The 21,634-nt window shown below is 35.4% G+C and overlaps 1 protein-coding gene across 1 annotated transcript in view; it reads right to left on the reverse strand.

Moving 5' to 3' along the window:
* Positions 1-21,634, reverse strand: part of myripb (myosin VIIA and Rab interacting protein b) — a 44,304-nt gene that overhangs the window by 20,826 nt on the left and 1,844 nt on the right. Inside the window, exons 2-9 of the mRNA XM_056450117.1 lie at positions 20,963-21,060; positions 19,898-19,978; positions 17,008-17,405; positions 16,302-16,483; positions 12,273-12,445; positions 10,110-10,778; positions 9,719-10,021; positions 659-841 (exon numbers count right to left, since the gene is read on the reverse strand). Coding sequence (XP_056306092.1) covers positions 659-841; positions 9,719-10,021; positions 10,110-10,778; positions 12,273-12,445; positions 16,302-16,483; positions 17,008-17,405; positions 19,898-19,978; positions 20,963-21,052 — 2,079 coding nt within the window. The 5' untranslated portion in view covers positions 21,053-21,060. The remainder of the gene's footprint in view (positions 1-658; positions 842-9,718; positions 10,022-10,109; positions 10,779-12,272; positions 12,446-16,301; positions 16,484-17,007; positions 17,406-19,897; positions 19,979-20,962; positions 21,061-21,634) is intronic.

The following is a 21,634-nucleotide window of genomic DNA, read 5'->3' on the forward strand; positions in this document are numbered from 1 at the left end:
CCTGCAGTGATCTGGAGCAGCACAATGTTGTCTTACAAGATCACACACTTCAATAGTGAATTGCAGCCATCTATTGATAATACAAACATCTCATGGTTTTACATTTATTCATCTATTTATGTATGCATACATGTGTATGTACTGTATGTATGTTAGTTTGTAAATGCTACTTTTCAAGTAACAATGGTTGAAAATCAATCCATAAAGTATACTAGCAAAGTATGCAGCTCGAAATTAACCTGAAATACAGTAAGAAGACTTTACATTACAGTTAAACTAATGAAGTCACATGGACTGACAATGTTTTTGGTTAATATTCTAGACACTGAAGGTCTCATGACTGTTGCTCAGTTCAGTATGTTGCATGACTGAAGGAGCTCTCAGATTTCATCGAAACTATCTTAATTTGTGTTTAAAAAAATATTTACAGTAATAACATAATTTTATTTTTTTTAGATGAAGTTATAAAATCTTGTGTCAAGAATGTGGCCTGTTCAAATGATTGGATGTAACCATAAAACAATTATTTAATCCCTTTAAATCTGTTAAATGATTCACATTGAGCTAAATACCCATTTTCCCTTACACATTGATATTGGAATTTGAAATTGTCATGTGCTCAAAACAACACTACAATATTTCCAACAGCGAACCTTACATTTTCCTCCATCTTAGTGAGTTGATGGTCCAGCTTCTTGTTGACAGGACCTGAGGATATGGGTGTGCCAGCTGGAGAAGGATCATGAACTTTGCATTCTGCCTCACCAAGCAACTCCTCTGTGGCATTCAGGACCTTCAGAACCTCTGTGGTGATGCTACATAAAGATGCAGCAGAGTACTTCTGCTCCACGTTCACCAAAGAACACATGAAACAGAGAAAACCACAGATAAACATATATTATACCCAGCAGGCACACAACATCATAAGATTTTAATATTAGGTTAGATTTAGGTCATGACGTCAGATGACCAAAATTCAATGTCTAGCCAGCGTCTAAGGACAACATTATTTTGACGCTCAATAACGACGTCAAAATACGTTGATATTTGGTTGATTTTAGGTTGTGTTGGAAAGTGACCAAAATCCAACATGTGAAAGATGTCATAGTGGTAACGTCCACACAACGTCAAGGTGTAACATGATTAGACGTTGATATTTTGTTGATTTTAGATTGTTTTTAGGTTGGATGTTGGACATTGACGTCAGCCTGACGTTGGGTTCTGACGTCAACCTGATTTTAATTTCCAAACAAAATCCAACATCCCCATGACGTTAGGATACATTAGAGTACAACATCAATATGATGTCATGTGATGTCTTGTGTCTGCCGGGTAGTCTTTCTAAATAAAAGCCATGAAAACATATAATAAAGGAGAAACCCAAATGTGAATTAATTGTGAATCGTGTAGCGACCTCCTCTAAATTAAGCATGGGTGTAAAGCTTGACATGCTTAGCTGTTGGATCAATAAACAGAATAAGTGTACAATGGAAGAAAAAGAAGGTGTCCTGGATATTTGTTAATGAAAGGGGAATTAAAAGGTGAAAAGACATTGTTGAGGGCAATTTGAAATTAAGATAACTCGATTATAGGGTAGTTTATCCAAAAAAACAAACATTTCTTTACTATTTACTCATCTTCAAATGTTTTTTTATGTTGTAGAACACAAAAGAAGATTTCAGAAACAAATGCTTAGGAAATAAGTGGTTACAGGTTTCCATCTTTCTTCAAAATGTTGTTTTTGTTCAGCAGAAGAAAGTCGAACAGATTTGGATCAAGTAAAGCTTGGTAAAGTAAATGATGACAGACTTTTTTAGTTTTTAATTAACTATCCCTAACATACACTTGTTAAAAAATTATGCTGTTATTAAAACAAAAAAAAAGTATTTTATCTGTAAAACTGTGATCCATGGAGCAAAAAAAATCAAACATAAAAAAATTATGACCAAGTATTCATTTTTGAGAGAGATAATTCTAAAGGAGATCAAAATGTTCTTCCTTGAGAATGTAAAAAAAACCTCTCAGACTTCGATCTGACCACACGTCATCCCAAGATTGTGAAAGGATATGACACATCCACTATCGTCAATAAGTTTTTCAAAGTGTAATGGGATCAGAGTTCATCTACACTACTAGGTCATCAATATGAGATGCGCATGTTTACTTGCGTGTGTTTGTAAGACAGTAAGTACACACGAGAGAGGGTAATAAGAAGAGGATAAATGACTTTTCAAGACGAGAAAGTGAGAATGAAAGAGACAGGAAGAAAGACTGTGATTCAGTAATGAATACTTGAGGAATCAATTAATGGTTCGGTTGGTTTAGGCTTTGATCACAGAAATAATTGATCCAAACTCAGCCTTCAGAGTATGAGTGGCTTTAGCTGTCAAAGGGTTGTGTGTGTTTATGTGTGTGGGTAAAATGGTGTACAGGGAAAAAACAGATAGTATGCAGCATCGGATAAATATAACACCAAACGTTAAATGATAAACAATTTTTAAAGTCTTATAGAAGGGATTGTTTGCCCGAAAATGATGTCCTCATTTATGCATTCTTCACTTATTAAAAACCTATTTGAGTTTCTTTCTTTTGTTGAATACAAAAAAAAAAAAAAAAGATTTTGAAAAAAGCTGGTTGCTGTGACCCTTTGGCTTCCAAAGTATTTTGTTTTAACAAAAGAAAGAGACTCATAAAGGTTTAAGAGTAAATGTGAGAAAAAAAAAAAAATATTATTTTTGGCATGAACTTTCACTCTCACTGCTTTATTTATTTACAAAAAACCATCATATAAAACATTACTAGAAAGCCATTTTTCTTCACTGTTCTCTATAATATTAATTATAATAGGGTTCCAAACACATCTGCAAATACAGTATATGCTAACAGGTTGTAGATTCTGGTGATGTGCAAAATTCAGATGAAGGGCAGGAAGTAAAAAACTGTATGGGAGACATAGAGGAAAGTCTGTATTTTTGCGATTTATACCATATTTCAAAGAAGGTATAAATAGAAAATAACCACATATGTTGGACATTATCCTTATATAATGAAGAGGGCCAGGTTTAAAACAAGTATTTACTTATTTACTTATTATACTTGCCTGTAATCGAAGCGGAACATACTGTATAATTATGTTACATGAAAAATACTGCAGTAAATACCACTGTATAGTGTTTGAAAGCATACTTTAGATAATTACTTGAATTAAAATGTTGTAGTAATTATATTGTTGCTGTTGTACAACACAACTGTAGTGATAAACAAATTATTTAATATGCTTCAGTTCTCTACACTATAATTATACACCATCACAATGCACCACACTTTACACTAACGTTACAGTACTTATTACAGTTTATCAGTTTACTAAGCTACAGTATTCTGTATCATTCATTAACGAAGAGTTGAACACATTATACACTTTACTATGTGGTTCATAAACATGTTTATTATTATAAATTACTATAGTCCCCCCCCCCCCCCCCCCCCATGCGGATATCTTCCAGACATCACAAAATAACAGATGAAGGCATATAAAAGCGTGGACGCATAGCCTACATTATTATTTGTTTATTTATTTTTGTAAAAAATACTGGGGAAAATTTTTTTGGGGAAAAATGCTTCACAATAATAACCACTTAGTTTTGTCGCAAGGGTTGCATTCCTTTTTTTTCTGTTGATGAACTTAACATAAACAAACATTCACCACAGCTGCTCGATGTTCACGTTATGATTCTTTATTCTGATGAAACGCCAGTAGACTTGGTCAAACAAGATAGAGAATTCATTGCAGCAATTATATAGCAGGGTGCTATTTATATTCTCTTGGATTTTGTGGAAGTGTGGTGGTGTTTGTATCTGATTTTTATATAACACATTAACATATTTTTTCACATAGCTAGACCTGTATATAATCTTCATTGGTGCTGTCAAACGAATTATTGTGTTTAAAAAAAGTTCGTACGCATGATGTATTGAATAAATGTTCATTACATGCTGCATTTTCTTCTATTTTTTAGCCAGTTTCTTGAACTTTCTCCCCATTATGAGTAAAAACATTTAAAAGTCTGTTTGACGTTTCTTATTTTGGCCGATTTAAACAATTATAGACAACATAATACAGAAACATTTAGATTTTCTGATAGCAATTCCTATGTAGAAGAACCACTTCCTGCCCTCCATCTGAATTTCGAGCGTCATGACATCATGTGAAAACAACCTAGAAAAATAAAACAGGACATGCAATGTTTAGTTTGATCTTTTACGGTGAACAAACAACCTTTATTGAAGGTCAAGTGCCGTCCTCTGATAAAATGTAAAACCTATTGATTGCATTTTCGACAATGCTAAGAAAAGAAAACCTAATAGTTCAGAACCAGGGTAAAGGATTTTGTTTAAAACCATCCTGTCCTGCTTTCCATGTCTCCACCTGTACTGACAAAAAAAAAAAAAAAAAAACTGCATAGAGACAAATAAGCTCTCAGGCAGGATTCTGAATGGACTACATGTTTGATTCAAGAGGCATCTCTCCAACTCTATCAAATTTTCAAATCATGATGTGGCTCACCTGATGTAAGAGAGAGGAGAGTAACTGAAGCCTCTGCTGTAGAGCATGATCACTTAGACCCTCCTGAACCAACAGGAAGGGAGTGGAGAGAGAGAGAGAGAGAGAGAGAGAGATAGAGAGAGAGAGAGAGAGAGAAAGAGAAAGAGAAAGAGAAAGAGAGAGAGAGAGAGAGAGAGAGAGAGAGAGAGAGAGAGAGAGAGAGAGAGAGAGAGAGAGATGCAGAGAGATTGGACAGAGAGACAAATGAGGAAAAAAGACAGAGGCAGAAAAAAGGAAGTGGAGGTAAAGATAAATATGCAAAATCAAAACAAACAAAGAAATAAAAAACAAATAGTTCACCAAAGTTATTTTATCATTATTATTCACCCACGTCAGAATGAGTGCTTATTAATTCTAAAAGTGCATATTTTGCTAATCATCATTTTATTCCAGTTTGTTTTTCAGTGACTCATTAGTTTAAGTTAGTTTTAGTTTTTTTTTAAATTTATTGTCAATGTATTATTTTATTTTAGTTAAGTAGAATGTTTCTGACCAAATATTTAAGTCTTGGTCCAGTTTTGCTAAGGTTGATCACTGAATATTAGGTGGTACTACATTAGTCAGATTTTATTTCAATTATTTTAACAAGTTACTCTTTAAAGATTTTTTTTCTGCAATGTAAATATAAGAATATTAAGTACATGATAGATTCCTCATTAAATAAGAGGTGGCAGACACAACCTTTGTTTTTAAAATGTGGAAAGAAGCACAAGATACACATTTTTAAAAACACATTCATACTGGTTTGGAATGACATGAGGATCAGTAAATAATACAATAATTGTCATTCTTTGTTTAAATAAACAATCCTTTAACATAATGGACAAGAAACAGGGTGAAAATTAAATGGACCTGATATAAGGTGAAGAGGATCCATACAGTCCTTTCCTTTATGCATTCCTTACTCAGAATCCTATAAATATTTTCACTGGAGAGGTTTTGTATTCATTTCTGCAAGCTGGTTCATGCAAGATACAGTGCATTGGTTATGCTACAATGGCTGCATAGAATTAAGCTTTCATCTGGCATGCTTTTCTGTGTGCGCTTGATCATAGCTTTTCATCTGCAATGAAAGCAAAGACCTTTCAAACATCAACAAATGTATTTGAGGGTTCGAGTGAGAGAGAGAGAGCTGGAAGGTTCTCTTCAAGCAAGCATCTTCTGAGGGTGCTCAACCTCTTACAAGACACAGCATAAAATTACACAAGTAGGACATCAACATATTTTTATGTTCTTGGAACCGCATTCAACCAATCACCAGGTTTGAGGTGCAAGGCTATGATTGGTTATAAAAAATATTGATGCAAAAAAAAAAAGATCCACAAACATGTCCTACTTAAGTAATCATGTTTAGACTAATTTATGTGCTGATGGGAAAGTTGGGAGCATAATATCAGTTTTCACAAATTGTTCACCCATTCACACTCAGAGTGACCCAGGACTTCACTCCGAACCCCTGTGAATTGCCTACAGTCTCCAATAAAAATATTGTGCGTTTACTGTACCATGATACATTAATTGCATTCAATTGAAATATCTAGCATTTTGAATAAAACCAGATTGTTTAACTGAGTTACTTAAAATATATACAATGATGCTAAAGACACACCTTAAAGGAATAGCTCACACTAAAATAAGAATTATGTCATCATTTGCTCATTCTCCACTTGTTCCAAACCTGTTGAAAGTACTAGTACTTGCATAAAAACGTAGTGCAAGTAAAGTAAAAGTATCTGCTGTAAATATTACTCAAAGTATGAGTAAAAAGTAGACCTTTCAAAACTACTCAAGAACAGTGAGTAGTGAGTATTACGCTGTAAAAAGCTGATGCATTTACATGTAATTTGTGGATGTGTGTAAACGTAACATTCTGTAATGTTAGTTATTGCATTTAGTTATAGCCCAGCAGGCACACAATGTCAAAAAAATGTAATATTAGATTTACAGTGGGGATCGAAAATCTGGGCACCTTAATGAATATAAGGAAAGATGGAAAAATCTCCAAAAGGTATCAAATTAAGATTATACATTCTTATAATATGTCAAAAAAAGTTAGATTTTTTTTTTTCATGATTTACACTTTCAAAATAACAGAAAACAATAAAGGCATCTGCAAAAGTTTGGGCACCCTGCACAGTTTATAGCATGCACTACCCTCTTTGAAAAGCTGAGACCTGACAGTGTCATGGATTATTCTCAATCACAAAAATCAGCGTTTCAACTTTGCAAATGAACATATAGATAAGCCTGATGCAATTTGGAAACGAGTTCTGTAGATTGATGAGGTTAAAATATAACTTTTTGGCCAGAATGAGCACAGGTATGTTTGGAGAAGAAAGGGCACAGAATTTAATGAAAAGAACCTCTGTCCAATTGTTAAGCATGGGGGTGGATCAATCATGCTTTGGGGTTGTATTGCAGCCAGTGGCACAGGGAACATTTCATAAGTAGAAGGAAAAATTGATTCACTAAAATGTCAGCAAATTTTGGATGGCAACTTGATGCCATCTGTGAAAAAAAAAAGTTAAAGAGAGGATGGCTTCTACAAATGAATAATGATCCTAAACACACCTCAAAATCCACTGTGGATTACAGTACATCAAGAGGTGTAAACTGAAGGTTTTGCCATGGCCTTCACAATCTCCTGACCTCAACATAATTAAAATCCTATGGATAGACCTTAAAAGAGCAGTGCGTGACAGACAGCCCAGAAAGAACTGAAATACTTTTGTAAGAAAGAATGGGCAAAGATACCCCAAACAAGAATTGAAAGACTCTTAGCTGGCAACAAGAAGCATTTACAAGCTGTGATACTTGCCAAAGGAGGCAGTATGAGATATTAACTCTGCAGGGTGCCCAAACTTTTGCAGACACCATTTTTTTTATTTTCTGTTATTTTGATAACTTTTTTTTTGACATATTATGGGAATGTATAATCTGTAATTTGATGCCATTTGGAGATTTTTCCATCTTTCACTGGCATATTTATGCTCATTAATACAAATTTTTACTTTCGATCCCCTGTAGGTTGTGAGGTCAGGTGATCAAAATTCAATCAGCGTCTAAGGACAATGGTATTTTAATGTCTAATAACTACATCAAATGACGTTGCTATTTGGTTGATTTTAGGTTGTGTTAGAAAGTGACCAAAATCCAACGTCGAGACAACATCTTAAACCAATGTCATATTGATGTCAAAAACTGACATTTATTCATCAGGTATGGCAACTAAAATCCACCATCTGATAGACGTCATAGTGGTAATGTGTACATAACATCAAGCTGTAACATAATTAGTTGATATTGATTTTGATATTGATATTGACGTTGATATTTGGTTGATTTTGGGTTGGACGTTTTGTAATCCCCATAGACAGGAAAAAAAGTAGTGACTCCAGGTTGAAGGAACGTAGTGAAGTAAAAGTACCAATACTAAACTAAAAATGTACTTAAGGGAAAGTAAAAGTACACATTTTTAAAACTACTTAGTAAATTACAATTCCTAAGAAAAGCTACTCTATTACAGTAGTTTGAGTATTTGTCATTTTTTACTTTACATCACTTTCATATTATTTTTTTCTTCCTATACTATGGGCGTCAATAATTGCTTTTTTTCCCAGCATTCTTTAGAATAGCTGGTTTTGTGTTTAACAGAATTCATGAATTCAGTGTGAGTACATAGTGAGTAAATTAACTTTGGGGGTTCAGTGGTTAGCACTGTCGCCTCACAGCAAGATAGTTTCCCTTATAAGGAAAATCTGCTTTTAATAATACTAATACTAAACCTACTACTCAAGATTTATTTAATGTATAACTACACTGGCTGATAAAGGTTTTGTAATTGATCCCAGTTATAAGAGCAATAAATTATAACTTCTAGTTGATCATTTGGAAAAGTGGCAGAAGGTAGATTTTTTCTGATGAATCATCTGTTGAACTGCATCCCAATCATCTCAAACACTGCAGAAGACCCATTAGAACCTGTATAGACCCAAGATTCTCCTAGAAATCAGTCAAGTTTGGTCAAGGAAAAATCATGGTTTGGGGATACATTCAGTATGGGGGGCATGGGAGAGGTCTGCAGAGTGGATGGCAACATCAACAGCCTGAAGTATCAAGACATTTGTGCTGCTCATTACATTTCAAACCACAGGAGAGGGCAAATTCTTCAGCAGGATAGCGTTCCTTCTTATAGTTCAGCCTCCACATCAAAGTTCCTGAATACTAAGAAGGTCAAAGTGCTTGAGGATTGGCCAGCCCAGTCACCAGACATGAACATTATTGAGCATATCTAAGGTAAGATGAAGGACGAGGCATTGGTGATAAGTCCAAAGAATCTTGATGAAGTCCGGGACTCCTGCAGGAATGCTTTCTTTGCCATTCCAGATGACTTTATCAATAAGTTATTAGAGTCATTGCAGAGATGTATGCATGCAGTCTTCCAAGCTCATTGGAGTCATACACAATAATAGTTATTTTTCCACTGCACCACGACTTTATATTCTATATTGTACATTATTTATGTTAAGTGACAATACCTTTGTCTAAGCAAAGTCAGAGCTTACTGTCCTAATTAAATAATTAAAAATCAAGGCATGATCATATTTTATTTAGGTAAAATAAGTCTAATCTAGAGGCCTTTGTCTTTCATATAAGCCACTTCTGATACCAAATGATCAACTAGAAGTCAAGTTATTATTTACTGTTCCTAAAACTTGGATAGGTGACAAACTTTTTGTCAGGCAGTGTAGTTATAATTGTCACTAAATGGATGCTTTAATTCTGACAGACATATGAATGCTGAACTCAACCCCAAACCTAGGGAATAAATGCAAAGACTCCATATTTTGAGAAATTTGCTCACTTCCTGATCTTGTCAGATTCTAGAAGCTACATTTTGCACATACAATTTATTTAACGCTGATTTTAGGATCCCAAAAAGGATAATACAGTTTGTTCAGAGTCGTGGCATTCCAGACTGTTAAAATTGGCTAAACTGTCAATAAGAGATTTTGGAGTCTGACTAGGCAGTTCACTACAGTTTAGAACAAAGACTGGGAGAAATGTGTAGGAGAAGAACCATTTGTAAAACAGGCTAAAACCAATACATACCTCTGATGGAGACTTTGTCTCTTCCACACCACAGGGAGTCCTTTTTGGGGATACAGTTAAAGGCCTTGTTGTCTTTATATCAAGCTTCTTTCTTTCTGCAGCCGTTTCTGATTTGCTTCTCTGTGCAGATATTCTATTAACCTTTTCTTTCTCAGTTTCATATTTGTCTTCCTCCAAACTCTTATTTCGCTTTAACGCTCTACCTGATGCTTCCTCTGTTTCTCTCACCAATTCCTGTTCATGTTCCCTGGATTTCACCCCACTAATTTCTCTTTTTCCATTCGTATGCTTTTCCTTTTCTTTCTAAGTCTTGCTCAATCTCTGATTGTCTCTCTTGTTCTTCTTTCAGTTGTTTCTCCATTTCTTTCTGTCTTTCCTGTTTCTTCTCAACCTGCATCTCGATCTCTCGTCGTCTCTCTCTGTCTTTCTCAATTTGTTTCTCTAGCTCTCTTTGTCTCTCTCGCTCTCTCTCTACCTGTCTTTCAATATCTCTCTGTCGTTCCCTCTCTTTGTTTATTTGTCTCTCAATATTTATCTGTCTCACAGCATCACTTGTATCCATCTGTTTAACTGTTTGTCTTTCACTTTGCTTCTCCATTTCCCTCAATTTGCTTTCCCGCTTGCTCCCCCGCCTCTCCTTGGGTCTTAGTTTGCCACTGTCTTTCTCCCTTACTCTGTCCTCTTGCTTGTTGCCCACTTCACTGATTGGCTCAAAATCCAATGATTTTACATCCCTCTCGCTGACTTGGCCAATCAGCTCACCGAGTTTGTATTCCAGCTCCTGTTCCAGTGTTTCATTAACAGGAGAGGTCCTGAGCAAAGGGCCCTGAGGGGCAAACCCTGGATTGTTGGACCCCAGCTGGCTCACCAATGGCAGGCTGGCAGCACTGGAGTTATGAGCTACTGTGTTCTGATATTCAGGTTCAGGAGACATGCTGGTAAAGGTCAGAAGGTCTGGTGGGGTCACAGAGTGTGGAGTTTGATAATTTAGAGGGACTGTGTACTCCTGGCTCTGTTGGCGGCGTATCATCATGGCGTTGAGGAGGACAGTACTGTTCTCCTGAGATTTGTAAAAAGAGGTTGACAAGAGTGGAGAGAGATAAAAATAACACATGAAAAAGGAATATAAAATGAATCTTCATGACTGAGTTAAATGATGTTTACATCATTTATACCAATAAAAGTAAAACCTTGCCCTGCAGTGCCACCTGCTGGAATAGAATATGAACTATGTTAAAGTTCACAACATTTGCAAACAAGATTTCAGTTTTTTTCCGTTTAATCATTTTTTATTTTCTGCTGTATTGTAGCAACTCTTACAAAACAAATCATTCTGCACATTACATGTGCTTACAAGTTGGCCCACACGCAATCTGCGCCTGCAGATATTCGCAGATTTCCGCAGATTTTTGGCCCATCTATTTATTTACTTGTGTAAATGTGTGTAAATTTATATTTATTCAGTTTTTAAATTCATTTTCACTAATGCTAATTTCATAATAATAATGACTAATATGAAAGTTTTCATTTGATTTATTTACAATACAGTTTGTAAAGTAATATTTTCTGTCTTGTAGTAGATATTTATATAGAGACTTGCTTTATTTACCAAAAGTGGCTCTAGATGGATTTGCATTGTAAACATTAAATAAAAGTTAAAAAGTTATTATTTTTTATTTTATAAATTACGTATTTAGTTACGATACTCCTGAAATAATTCTGCATAAATCAGAAGATTTTTTCAAAATTCTCAGCAGAAATAGCAAAAAAAATGTCGGCAGATTCTGTCTGACTCTACTTTTGAGTGAAGATTACAGCATTTGTATCTGTAGTTATAAACTGCTTATTAACATCTGTTAATGTAGAGTTAATGCCTAAGATAATGAATTAACTGTTTGCTAATGCTTAATTAAATGATCATAGTATGTAGTTATTATAAAGTGCTACCCTATTAAATGTAAATTTATGCTAATTTGTGTTTTAGCTTCGACATCTTAGCAGCATCAAAAGCATAACCACTATAGAGTATGTGTCAGGATTCTCTAGTTTAATAAATCAAAAGTCTATAGTTTTACTCACCGCCAGTGGCAGCACTGTACAGTGCATTATGTGCTCGGCTGTGCTCTGATGTCTCGCGTTTGCTCTTTCTACGCCCTCCTTGATCTTTTGACCTGCTCGCTCCTCTCCTCCCCATCACTACTGTCCCCACCCAGACGGGGTGTTAAAGTTCACATCCAGGATCTCTGGCTTAAACAAAGGCAAAGCTACGCTGTCTGCAGGGTGGTCTGTAGTGAGGATACAGGTGTGTTTCAGGAGGCCCTTTTTTTCATCACGGGTGCTCTACGGGCTCGAGTTGATGGGGAAGGAGATGTCTCTGAGTCAGAGTTCAGAGTTTCAGTGTTAGTGTACTGACCCGATGAGGGTGATGTAATGGGCGGATGTTGAGTGAATGTCCATTCAGGGTCGTGTTGAGAGTCAGTATAGTATGTTTCATCAGAGAGACGTCTGCGAAACTGTAACAAGGCAGCCCCCCCCCAATCCACCCTGGTCCTCAGGGGTCTGAATCTGAGCCCATTTCATCATACGCAGAAGACACCACACCTGATTCTTTCTCAAGCACACTGAAAACAAGGCTTTTGCGCTTAGTCAGTAGGCTGGGCCGGGAATGCTGGGAGCTCTGCAGGGCAATCCAGTTACCATCAGGGGACTGCAGGACTGAAGATGCACCTGTGGAGACAGACACAAACACCTGGACAGACAAATATAGAGGGTGTGTGTGTGTGTGTGTGTGTGTGTGGGTGTGTTGTGTGTGTGTGTTGTGTGTATGTGGTGTGTGTGAGCGCAACCACATACACAAACACAAAATGGAAAAAGTTAAATTATTAAAAGGGTGTGGTAATATTCAAGGTGATCGTGTAAGCTTTTCAGTAACATCCAAATGAAAAATTATTTTTTGCAATTAGTTTTGTGCGAATTAAACACTTGCTTTTAGTCATTCTACAGAAATGGCCTCTCTTTTGGTATGCAAAATGTTTCACTCTCTTTCCTTTGGTTTCCCTGCTTTTATAAGGGGTTGCCAAAGTGAATAGTGAACCACAAATTTCGCTGACAATTGTTTTACACACCGGATGCCCCTTCAGCCACAACCCATCATCAAGAATACAACAATCAGCAACCCAAGCTTTATCTGAAAACGTACCTCTATATACATTTTTGGAGACCATCAAATATGTCCCAGGAGCTACGTTGTTTTTTGCGTTTTGTTTTTTAATCCACCAGAGGCCGCTGTGTACGCTTTTTGGGATCTCAAATTTCTCTCAGTGCTATTTGTGCCTGCTGTTCACGTAAATCCACCAGAGGCTGCTGTCGACTGACTGTTTGACTGACAGAATGGACTGACCAAGTGAGTGGACCCACCTTCCTCCTACCTTAATTCAACCAAAAGTATTTTCAAAAGCCCAGATTGACCCTGCCCACCCACTTACCTAAACCACCGTTAAAGAAAAGTCTCGCCTGATTTTTACCATGCTTTCAGGATTTGACCACATTCTCACCTTATCATTTACTTGTTTATTTTATTTTTTGCATTCTGTTTTTGTCTAGCCCTATAGCCGTTTTTCACCGGACTTGAACCCCATCATCGTGGTAAAAATCCTCTTCTGCATCTCAAGTCCACCAACGTACATGCAAGCAGTCAGCTGGTGAGCAAAAAAAACAAAACAAATGGCATCGTTACCACTCCGTAACATTCTGTTTAAATCGTTAATGCAGCCATACGTACTTAAGCTACATAATATGAGATCTCCAGAAACGTATATAGCGCTACATTTTCAGAATGAGTAATTGTAATTGTAATTGTAACATGGGGAACCAGAGCTCCTGGAGGAAACCAACACAACACTGGGAGAACATGCAAACTAGAGAAAGGCCTTCTGATCCAGCTGGGACTTGAACCAACGACCTTTCTTGCTCTGAATTACAGCCAAAGTGCCACCCTAAATGTCTTTTTCTAGCTTCAGTTTAGACCAAATTCCTGTTTTATTTATGAAAACATGATTTTTAAAAATATATTTTTGTAGATATTTAAATGTTTATTTAAAGACTTTTTTCACTCGTGTTATCTACTTTTTTGCAAATAATAAAGGTTTTTATTTCTGCATTTTCAGGTACATGTAGTCAGAGTTACACACTGTAAACCCTAATAAGTTGAGACTACTCAAATGATTTGAGGAAAGTGATTCCCTCAGTTCGTTTTGAGTAATGGGAAATCGACAACTTAATTATTGAATTGACCAATGTGGTCTCTTTATTGAATTAACTTTAATTACAGATAACTTAAAATGGATAATAGACTAAACTTCCAAATTTTTTCAGCTTTTTATATTCTTTACTTACTTACTCTTTTTATGAGGTGGGTCGTTAGCCCAATTCTCAACCCCCAACCAGGAGAACCAGGACATGCCCACATACACTATGGACAATTTCGCTCACCCAATTTATCTATAGTGCCACACAGAAATGCCAACTGACCCAGCTGGGACTCGAACCAGTGACATTCTTGATATGAGGCGACAGCGCTACCCACTGCACCACCATGTCGCCCATGTGTGTATATCAATTAAGAAAAATGTACGCCGTGAAAAAAATCTGTAATTTTACAGTTTATTTCTGGCAGCTGGGGTGCCGGGGGAAAAAAACGTAAATAGCGGCCATTAAATTACAGTAATTTACTGTAAAATAACTGAGGTTGAATTACAGAAATTTACCAGAAATAAAATGTAAGGAAATATCTGTAATTTAAAGTCCGTTATTTACTGTAAATTTCTATAATTTAACAGCCGTTATTTAACTTTTTTATTTCTGCACCCCAGCTGCCAGAATTAAACAATAAAAAGTTACGGATTTTTTTTACAGTTTATATAAGCATTTACATCTCTACTTACTAATTATGTTTTCTCTTTCATCAGATGGGTACAGGTAGAGCCTCTGTCCTGCTGTGCTTCAGCAAAATTTTGCATCACATGCAAAATGACCACCTTGTGTCATATAACATATATCGACCAATCAGCGTGGTTGTCAAGGCAAAATTTCAAGTGCAATCAATCATTTTAAACAGAGACATCGTGAATCGTAAAGAAATGAAAATGTTAAATTCAGAGGACGTAAAATATGAATTTAAATTTTTTTGCTGCCTGAGCAAGTTAAACACACCTGTTTAAGTTTTGATGCCATAACTAGGTATTTTAAGTAATGTCAAGCTATATTAACTTAATATAGTAATGACAACAGTGGGTTTACAGTGCAGGAAAAAATTTTTTTAATTCAACAAAGGAGATTAGGTTTTATTTGTTTAATCAGGTGTAGGTACAGTAAGTGTTATTTAATGATCTTAGTTTAGTGACACAGTCATACATTTGCAATAACAATCAAAATATTCTGCAAAGGTATCAAACCACACACACACACACATATATATATATATATATATAGGTCAAAGAAGTGACACCAACTACAAGCCAAATTACAGAGATAACTGACAAATTTCTGAAAAATGACAGTGGAGATACAATGGACTTCTTCATAGACCTTTAGGAATTAGAAAGAAGGAAGTCAAGTTATGTAGAGTGATTTTTATTTAGAAATAATAGATTCCTATTAAACGGTAACACCAGTGACACAACTCCAAGGGACTATTACTTTCATTATATATTTTAGTGTTTAGTGTTTGGTAACACTTGAAAACAATGGTCCATTAATGCTATTTAATGCATTTACTAACATGAACAAACAATTTATTTCTTATTTATTCATCTTTTTATTATTAATTTTTTAATGTTAGTTAATGATATTTCAGTTAAATAATGTTAGTTCATGTTAGTTCATGATAACTTATTAACTAATGTTAACAAGCACAGCTTTGGATTTTAATAATGCATTAGTTAATGTTGAACCATGATTAATAAATGCTTTACAATATTATTCATACTTAGTTAATGTCCGCATATACATTGACTAATGGAGCATTATTTGAAAGTGTTACCATTTGTTTTAATTTCATATACATCATATATTTGATAGTTATAAAAACAATATTTTGAATTGTAGAAAAATCTGTTTTTAAACTCAAAATAAAGTGTTTTTTTAGTAAGAAATTGTAAACCTAAAGAGTGTAATGATCAAATGTAATATTTCTGTTAAGGCTAAGGACAGAAAACCCCCCTTGATATTTCTGTAGAATGACCTTTTTGTAGAATTAGTTTACACACAGTCGCCTCACACACAAGTGCCTCAAATTGAGTCTGCCCTCATGTACCCTTTTTTTAATTATTTGTCCATATATTGGTAAACCTGTTATTTTTTATTGTTTGGGGCACATCATTCATCTTTCATCCCAAAGAAAAGAAGCTAAAATGACAAGAGGTTGAGTAAAAGATTACAGAATTTACTTTTAAATAAATAATACCTATACATCTTGAAATAAATCAACATTTCAGCTGTGAATGTGAGTAAAGTGTGAAGAAAAATGTTACTGAAGTGTGAGTAATGTATTAACAGTTGTGTTTGTTTGTTTATATGCTCTTACTGGAATTTTCAAGGCGGTCAACACTCTTCCATCCAGGAAGTGATAATGCTCTGGATTCCCTCCTGAGTGATGAGTAATTCTGTATGTCTGTCTCTACCTCAGCGCTCTTTGAAACTCCTGGGGCCATGCCCACCTCAGGGCCCTTTTCTGGAGAATCGTCACTCGAGAATGTTGATCTTGACCTCTAAACACACGTCAGGCAAATTACATGCACAACAACTATCATTTCAAAGGGCTGAAAATATAAATGCGAACAAATATCTTAAAATAAAATATATATGTTATGTTTTTGTTTTAAATCATGGCATTTATTACATATTATTTTCTTGAGGCTCAAAGTGGTTTACAGAATCTTTAAAGAAATCATTACTTTTATTCAGCATATCAGGGACACATTAAATTAACCAAAAGTGGCATTAAAAACATTTATGTTAGACAACTAAACTTTTACAAACTCTTCAGTCAAATATATGTGTGAACAGTTAATTAGTTCACAGAAATTCTAGAAATTTTAGTTGTATGCACAATTGCCTTTGGTTAAAACAACAACAACAGTTTAAAGTGTTTGTAGCTATAAAAGCAAACAGGTTGCAGTAAATTAATCTCACCAATAGGGGGCGCTTAAGACTTACAATATGACTGGATGATTCTTCATCGCGTGATAGAAATCTTTGTACAAGACCAATACTGAAAACACTAAAAAAACAGTGTGATTAATGAATAAGCTTTTATGGTGCATTTCAAGGATTCTTCTGATCTACTGTCTTTCTGATTTGCTTTTTTTATTGATTCCAGCATTGTTTTTGTATGGTGCCGTAGAAAGGATTGCGCATGTGTTAAAGATGAAGTCAGTATTGCTGAATAAGCACTGTAAAACAAATGGAAACACCATTTTACAGACACTTGCATGCTTCTTACCCACAGTGAATAGGAGCTGGTGATGTCAGCCTGGGCTACTGCGCCTGGCGGTGAGGTGGAGTGTGAATTCTGCGTCGCAAGTGTGTTTTGTGTTGAGGTAGGAGATGGTAGCTCACTTTTCTGATTCTGAGGCCATACAAACTCATACTCTGCCTGTATCTCAGGCCGCTTTCCCCTCTGAATAATCTACAGCGAAAGACACACAAAAGAAGGGGAAAAAAACAGGTAATACCACACTGTAAAACCCAACATTTAACTTAATCAAATGAAATGAGTGTAGTTGACTCAAAATTGCCTGAAAGTTAATTCTACTCACTTAAAAGAGTTTCGAACTCAGTGTAATGAGTTAATTAAATACCTCATTACTTCAACTTAAATGGAGCAAGTTCACAGAATGCATATAGATTTGTTTTTTTAAATCAATTGGTTTGTTGCAATCGGTTTACTCATACAGTTTACGTTGCCTTAACTTATTGGGTTTTACAGTACACAGTTGGTTAGAGTTATCTTCATTTATTAGGTTTTACTGTGCTCAAATTGCTTCATTTACTCAAATGTATTACGTTCACAGTACTCATTAGGATTAGTTTTTGAACTTAAATGGTTTGTTGCAATCAGTTTCCTCAAACGGTTTGAGTAACCTTAACTTTTTGGGTTTTACAGTGCACATCTATATCACATACAATTTATATCTGTACTACATAGTGTTGCTTGTGATAAGTATCTAAAACCATATTGCCATGCACTGTATGCAAAAAGTTTACAGATGAATTGTTCAATGTTTTAGAGCTATTTTTTATTTGAATTATTTGTGATAGAGATACGATTGTGACTGAATAAACCTGAATTTAAGGAATGTGAGGTCAAAGCTCAGAAGTCATGAAGTATTTACAAATAATTACATCACATATATAATAAATGCAGTTCAGTAATTCTAATTTAATACAAGAATTTATGCCCATAAGTAAGTTTAAGTGTAGTAAATGAGTTTTCTGATTTAAAATTTCATAAAAAGAACTAAATACAATTTATTTTATTCTCATTAAGTAAAGATTTTACACTATAAAAAAATGCAGGGTTCCACACAATTCATTCATGTTGTCCCAACACAAATTAATTAAGTTAACTCAACACTTTTAACAAATTTATGTGAATTGAACATAAAAAAATTAAGTTGTCCCCATGAAATCTCAAGAATTGTGTTGTTCAGCTCATTTTAATAAGTAGTTTGAACGACCTAAAACAATTTTGAGTGTAGTTTTAATTAGTTGTGAAACTAATTTCATTTAGGTGTGAAAGTACACAGAAGTTGGAATCTTTCTGCAGAGTCATTAGCCCCTTTCACACAGTGATACTGGTAAAAAACTGGAAAATTTATGGCACGACTTTACCGGTAAATTAAAAAAAGCGCTATTCACACAGGCGAGGACGTTACGGAATTTTTCCGGAAAAGACCATTCACACATCTATTCCAAAATACCGGTAAATTCTGACATCAACCAGAAATGACCTCTAAACGGCTGGGTCTGTATTTGTAAACATTTGACTACATTACAAAGTCTGTGGATGGATCAGTATAGTAAACAACTTTGATGAAAACATATAGAGCAACACTTTCGCATGTCGAGATAGATGATATGTGTGTGTGCTGGCGCTCACCGGCTGCTTTACGGGCACACGCGACTCGTCAAGCAACTGAAGGAAGCAGAGCTTGAAGGTAAACAAACAACGGCTTATCATACGCATCTTATCGATAATTATTTACACTGTTGGCATTAAGATGAACATATAAACGTTATCTGACTAACTTCTAGCAGTTAAATGTGTCTGGGAAAATATTCAAAGGCTTTTATAACCATAAACCGCGCGGACGTGAATGCGTCTGAGTGTACTGATTGGCTAAATCAGACGTCTCACGTCAGCACGTTCTAGACGTGCACGTGCGCTTTCCGGCAATTTTCCTTCTGCGCTCACACAGTGCAGCATTCCGGCAAATTACTGGTAATGTTACAACTTCTCTTTCCGGAAAATAGCCGGAACGAATTTACCGGTATTTCCAAAAGGGCCTGTTCACACATACAGACCTTTCCTGAAAATTGCCGGTAGTTTTCTGGAAAGGTCTGTATGTGTGAAAGGGGCTATTATCTACAGAGCGGTGGGAATATTGCTTTGGGTTGATTTTCAGTGATAGGTCCTGGCTCCTTATGGTTCCAGTGGAATGAACTCCTTATGATTCAACATATCAAGTTATTTTGGAACATTTCATTTTCAAAATTGACAAAACTACACACAGTCCACAAAACTACAAAACAGTCCACAAAACCATAAAGATAGATGAGCATGGTGTGGAGGAGGTTCACTGGCCTGACCTCAACCTGATAAAACGAATTACAGCAGAATCTAGCCTTTTAGTCAGTTCCTGACCTCACAGATGCGCTTTTAGAAGAATGGTCAAAAATTCCCATAAAAATCTATTCTAAACCTTGTGGAAAGCCTTCCCAGAAGAGTTAAAGCTGTTAAAGCTCAAAAGGCCAACTCAATATTAAACCATATGGCAGATGGCACAAAACTATTGGAAATATAGTGTATATGTTGTATGAAGATGAATTACATTTGGAATCTGCTTTTATGAAGCAGAATTGGGACATAGCTGTATTGCATTATGGAATGGCTCCTACTTTTTGAACAATTGTTGTGGCAAGTTCCTCTATGAGCTCTTCCTTGTGCTCATGCAAATAACGAGCCTCGTTCTGTTTCTCCTGTCAGAGAGAGAGAGAGAGACAGAGAAAAGAGATCAAGAGGAAGAGAAAGAGAGATACAAAATGAAATGATTAAACAAACGAGCACTAAAATGCTAAAACTATTATATTTGGTTCTGAATATGCTGTTGATTAGTCTGTACCATAATAAACATTGATTTCTGGATTTAATTATGACACACAATGTCTCAAGTATCTGTTTGTTTTCCCCCACTGAACAGGTATACGGTAGAACTTAAACCTGTTGGATTATTACTGTCAACAAGCCCTGACAATAATTCTTAATAAACTAAAATCATGAGATTCCAGAATAGACCCAGACCCCAGGAAATACAACAGTTTAATTATTAAGATCTAAAAATAACATAGACTGGAAACTTTAAACTAGGAGTGAATGAACTGTAAGGTAAAGCCTGCAGGCATGTGCAGATTTATGTTTCTGAAAGTGGGCATATTTCATTGTGTTTTGAACAATTGAATTACTGGTAATGAAACAATGCTGAAATCATCACATAATTGCAAAAGGATAAAGTGAATAAAAGTCATAGTTTCAAAAATAGTTTCATTTGATGTGTGCATTTTTCAAAATTACTGGCTGGACTTTAGGAATGGAGTAAACGAAACTCCATTAACTAGGCAAGACACATTAACAAGAGAGACACACCAATCAGAAGAGTTTTAGAATTTAAATGGATATTTTTATTGATTAATACAAAATAATGTTTTTTTTTTTGTCTATTTTTATGATTTTTCTATATTTATTATATGCAGCAGCCCTACAAATGCTTTGGCAATTAGATAGATGAACTGAGAGAGGGATGAAAACATTTGAACTACAAAATATAGTGATAATGTATGGAGCCTTATATTGTGCGGAAAAATAGATGGATGGATGTCTGATCAGTGAAAAAATACTTGGCTGTATGGGTGGATGAAAGATGAATTGGTGGTTGGATGAATAATAAATAAAGAATAATGTGTTACCAGACTGTCTTTGTAGTTCTCCGCTTTAGCAATGGCTTCCTCTATCGCCTCCTCTGCCACACGTAGAGCAACGGTGAGTGTGTCTGCCATGCTGTGACCTGTATTTTAAATGGATTCACATATATTAAAAGTTACTCATTATTTGTTTGTCACTGTTTGTTTCTTCAATGTGTGTGTTTGTGTGTATGATGAGTCTAAACTTCACAGTTATTCATGGACTGTTGGAGTGCTGTAGTGATTACAGTAATTGACCAATGCAATACAATACAATAGTTAAGCACCTTTGATTCTCATGCCAGCAGGTAAAATAATACAACAGGGGACATACAGTATTTCCAGATTCCACTGTGTGTGTGTTTGTTTGTGTATCTTGTATTCATCACATTTTGTGTCAACAAGTATAGCAATCCCAGTAACTTTGGACCTTGTGGGGACATTTATATTGTCCCATTAGACAAATGGCTCAGAAATCACACTGATAGAATGAAGTTTGAAAATGTAAAACAGCTAAATGTTTCCTGTGAGGGTTGGGTATAGAGGTACAGTAAGGTGATAAAATACAGTACAGTTTGTACAGTATAAAAATCATTATGTCTTGGGTAAATCCCCATTAATATAGCTGCACAAATGTGTGTGTGCGTGTGTGAAAGTGTGTCTTCTGTAAAGAAAGAA

The sequence above is a fragment of the Danio aesculapii genome, chromosome 24, assembly GCF_903798145.1.
Source record: "Danio aesculapii chromosome 24, fDanAes4.1, whole genome shotgun sequence".
In the NCBI taxonomy this organism is placed as follows: Eukaryota; Metazoa; Chordata; class Actinopteri; order Cypriniformes; family Danionidae; genus Danio; species Danio aesculapii.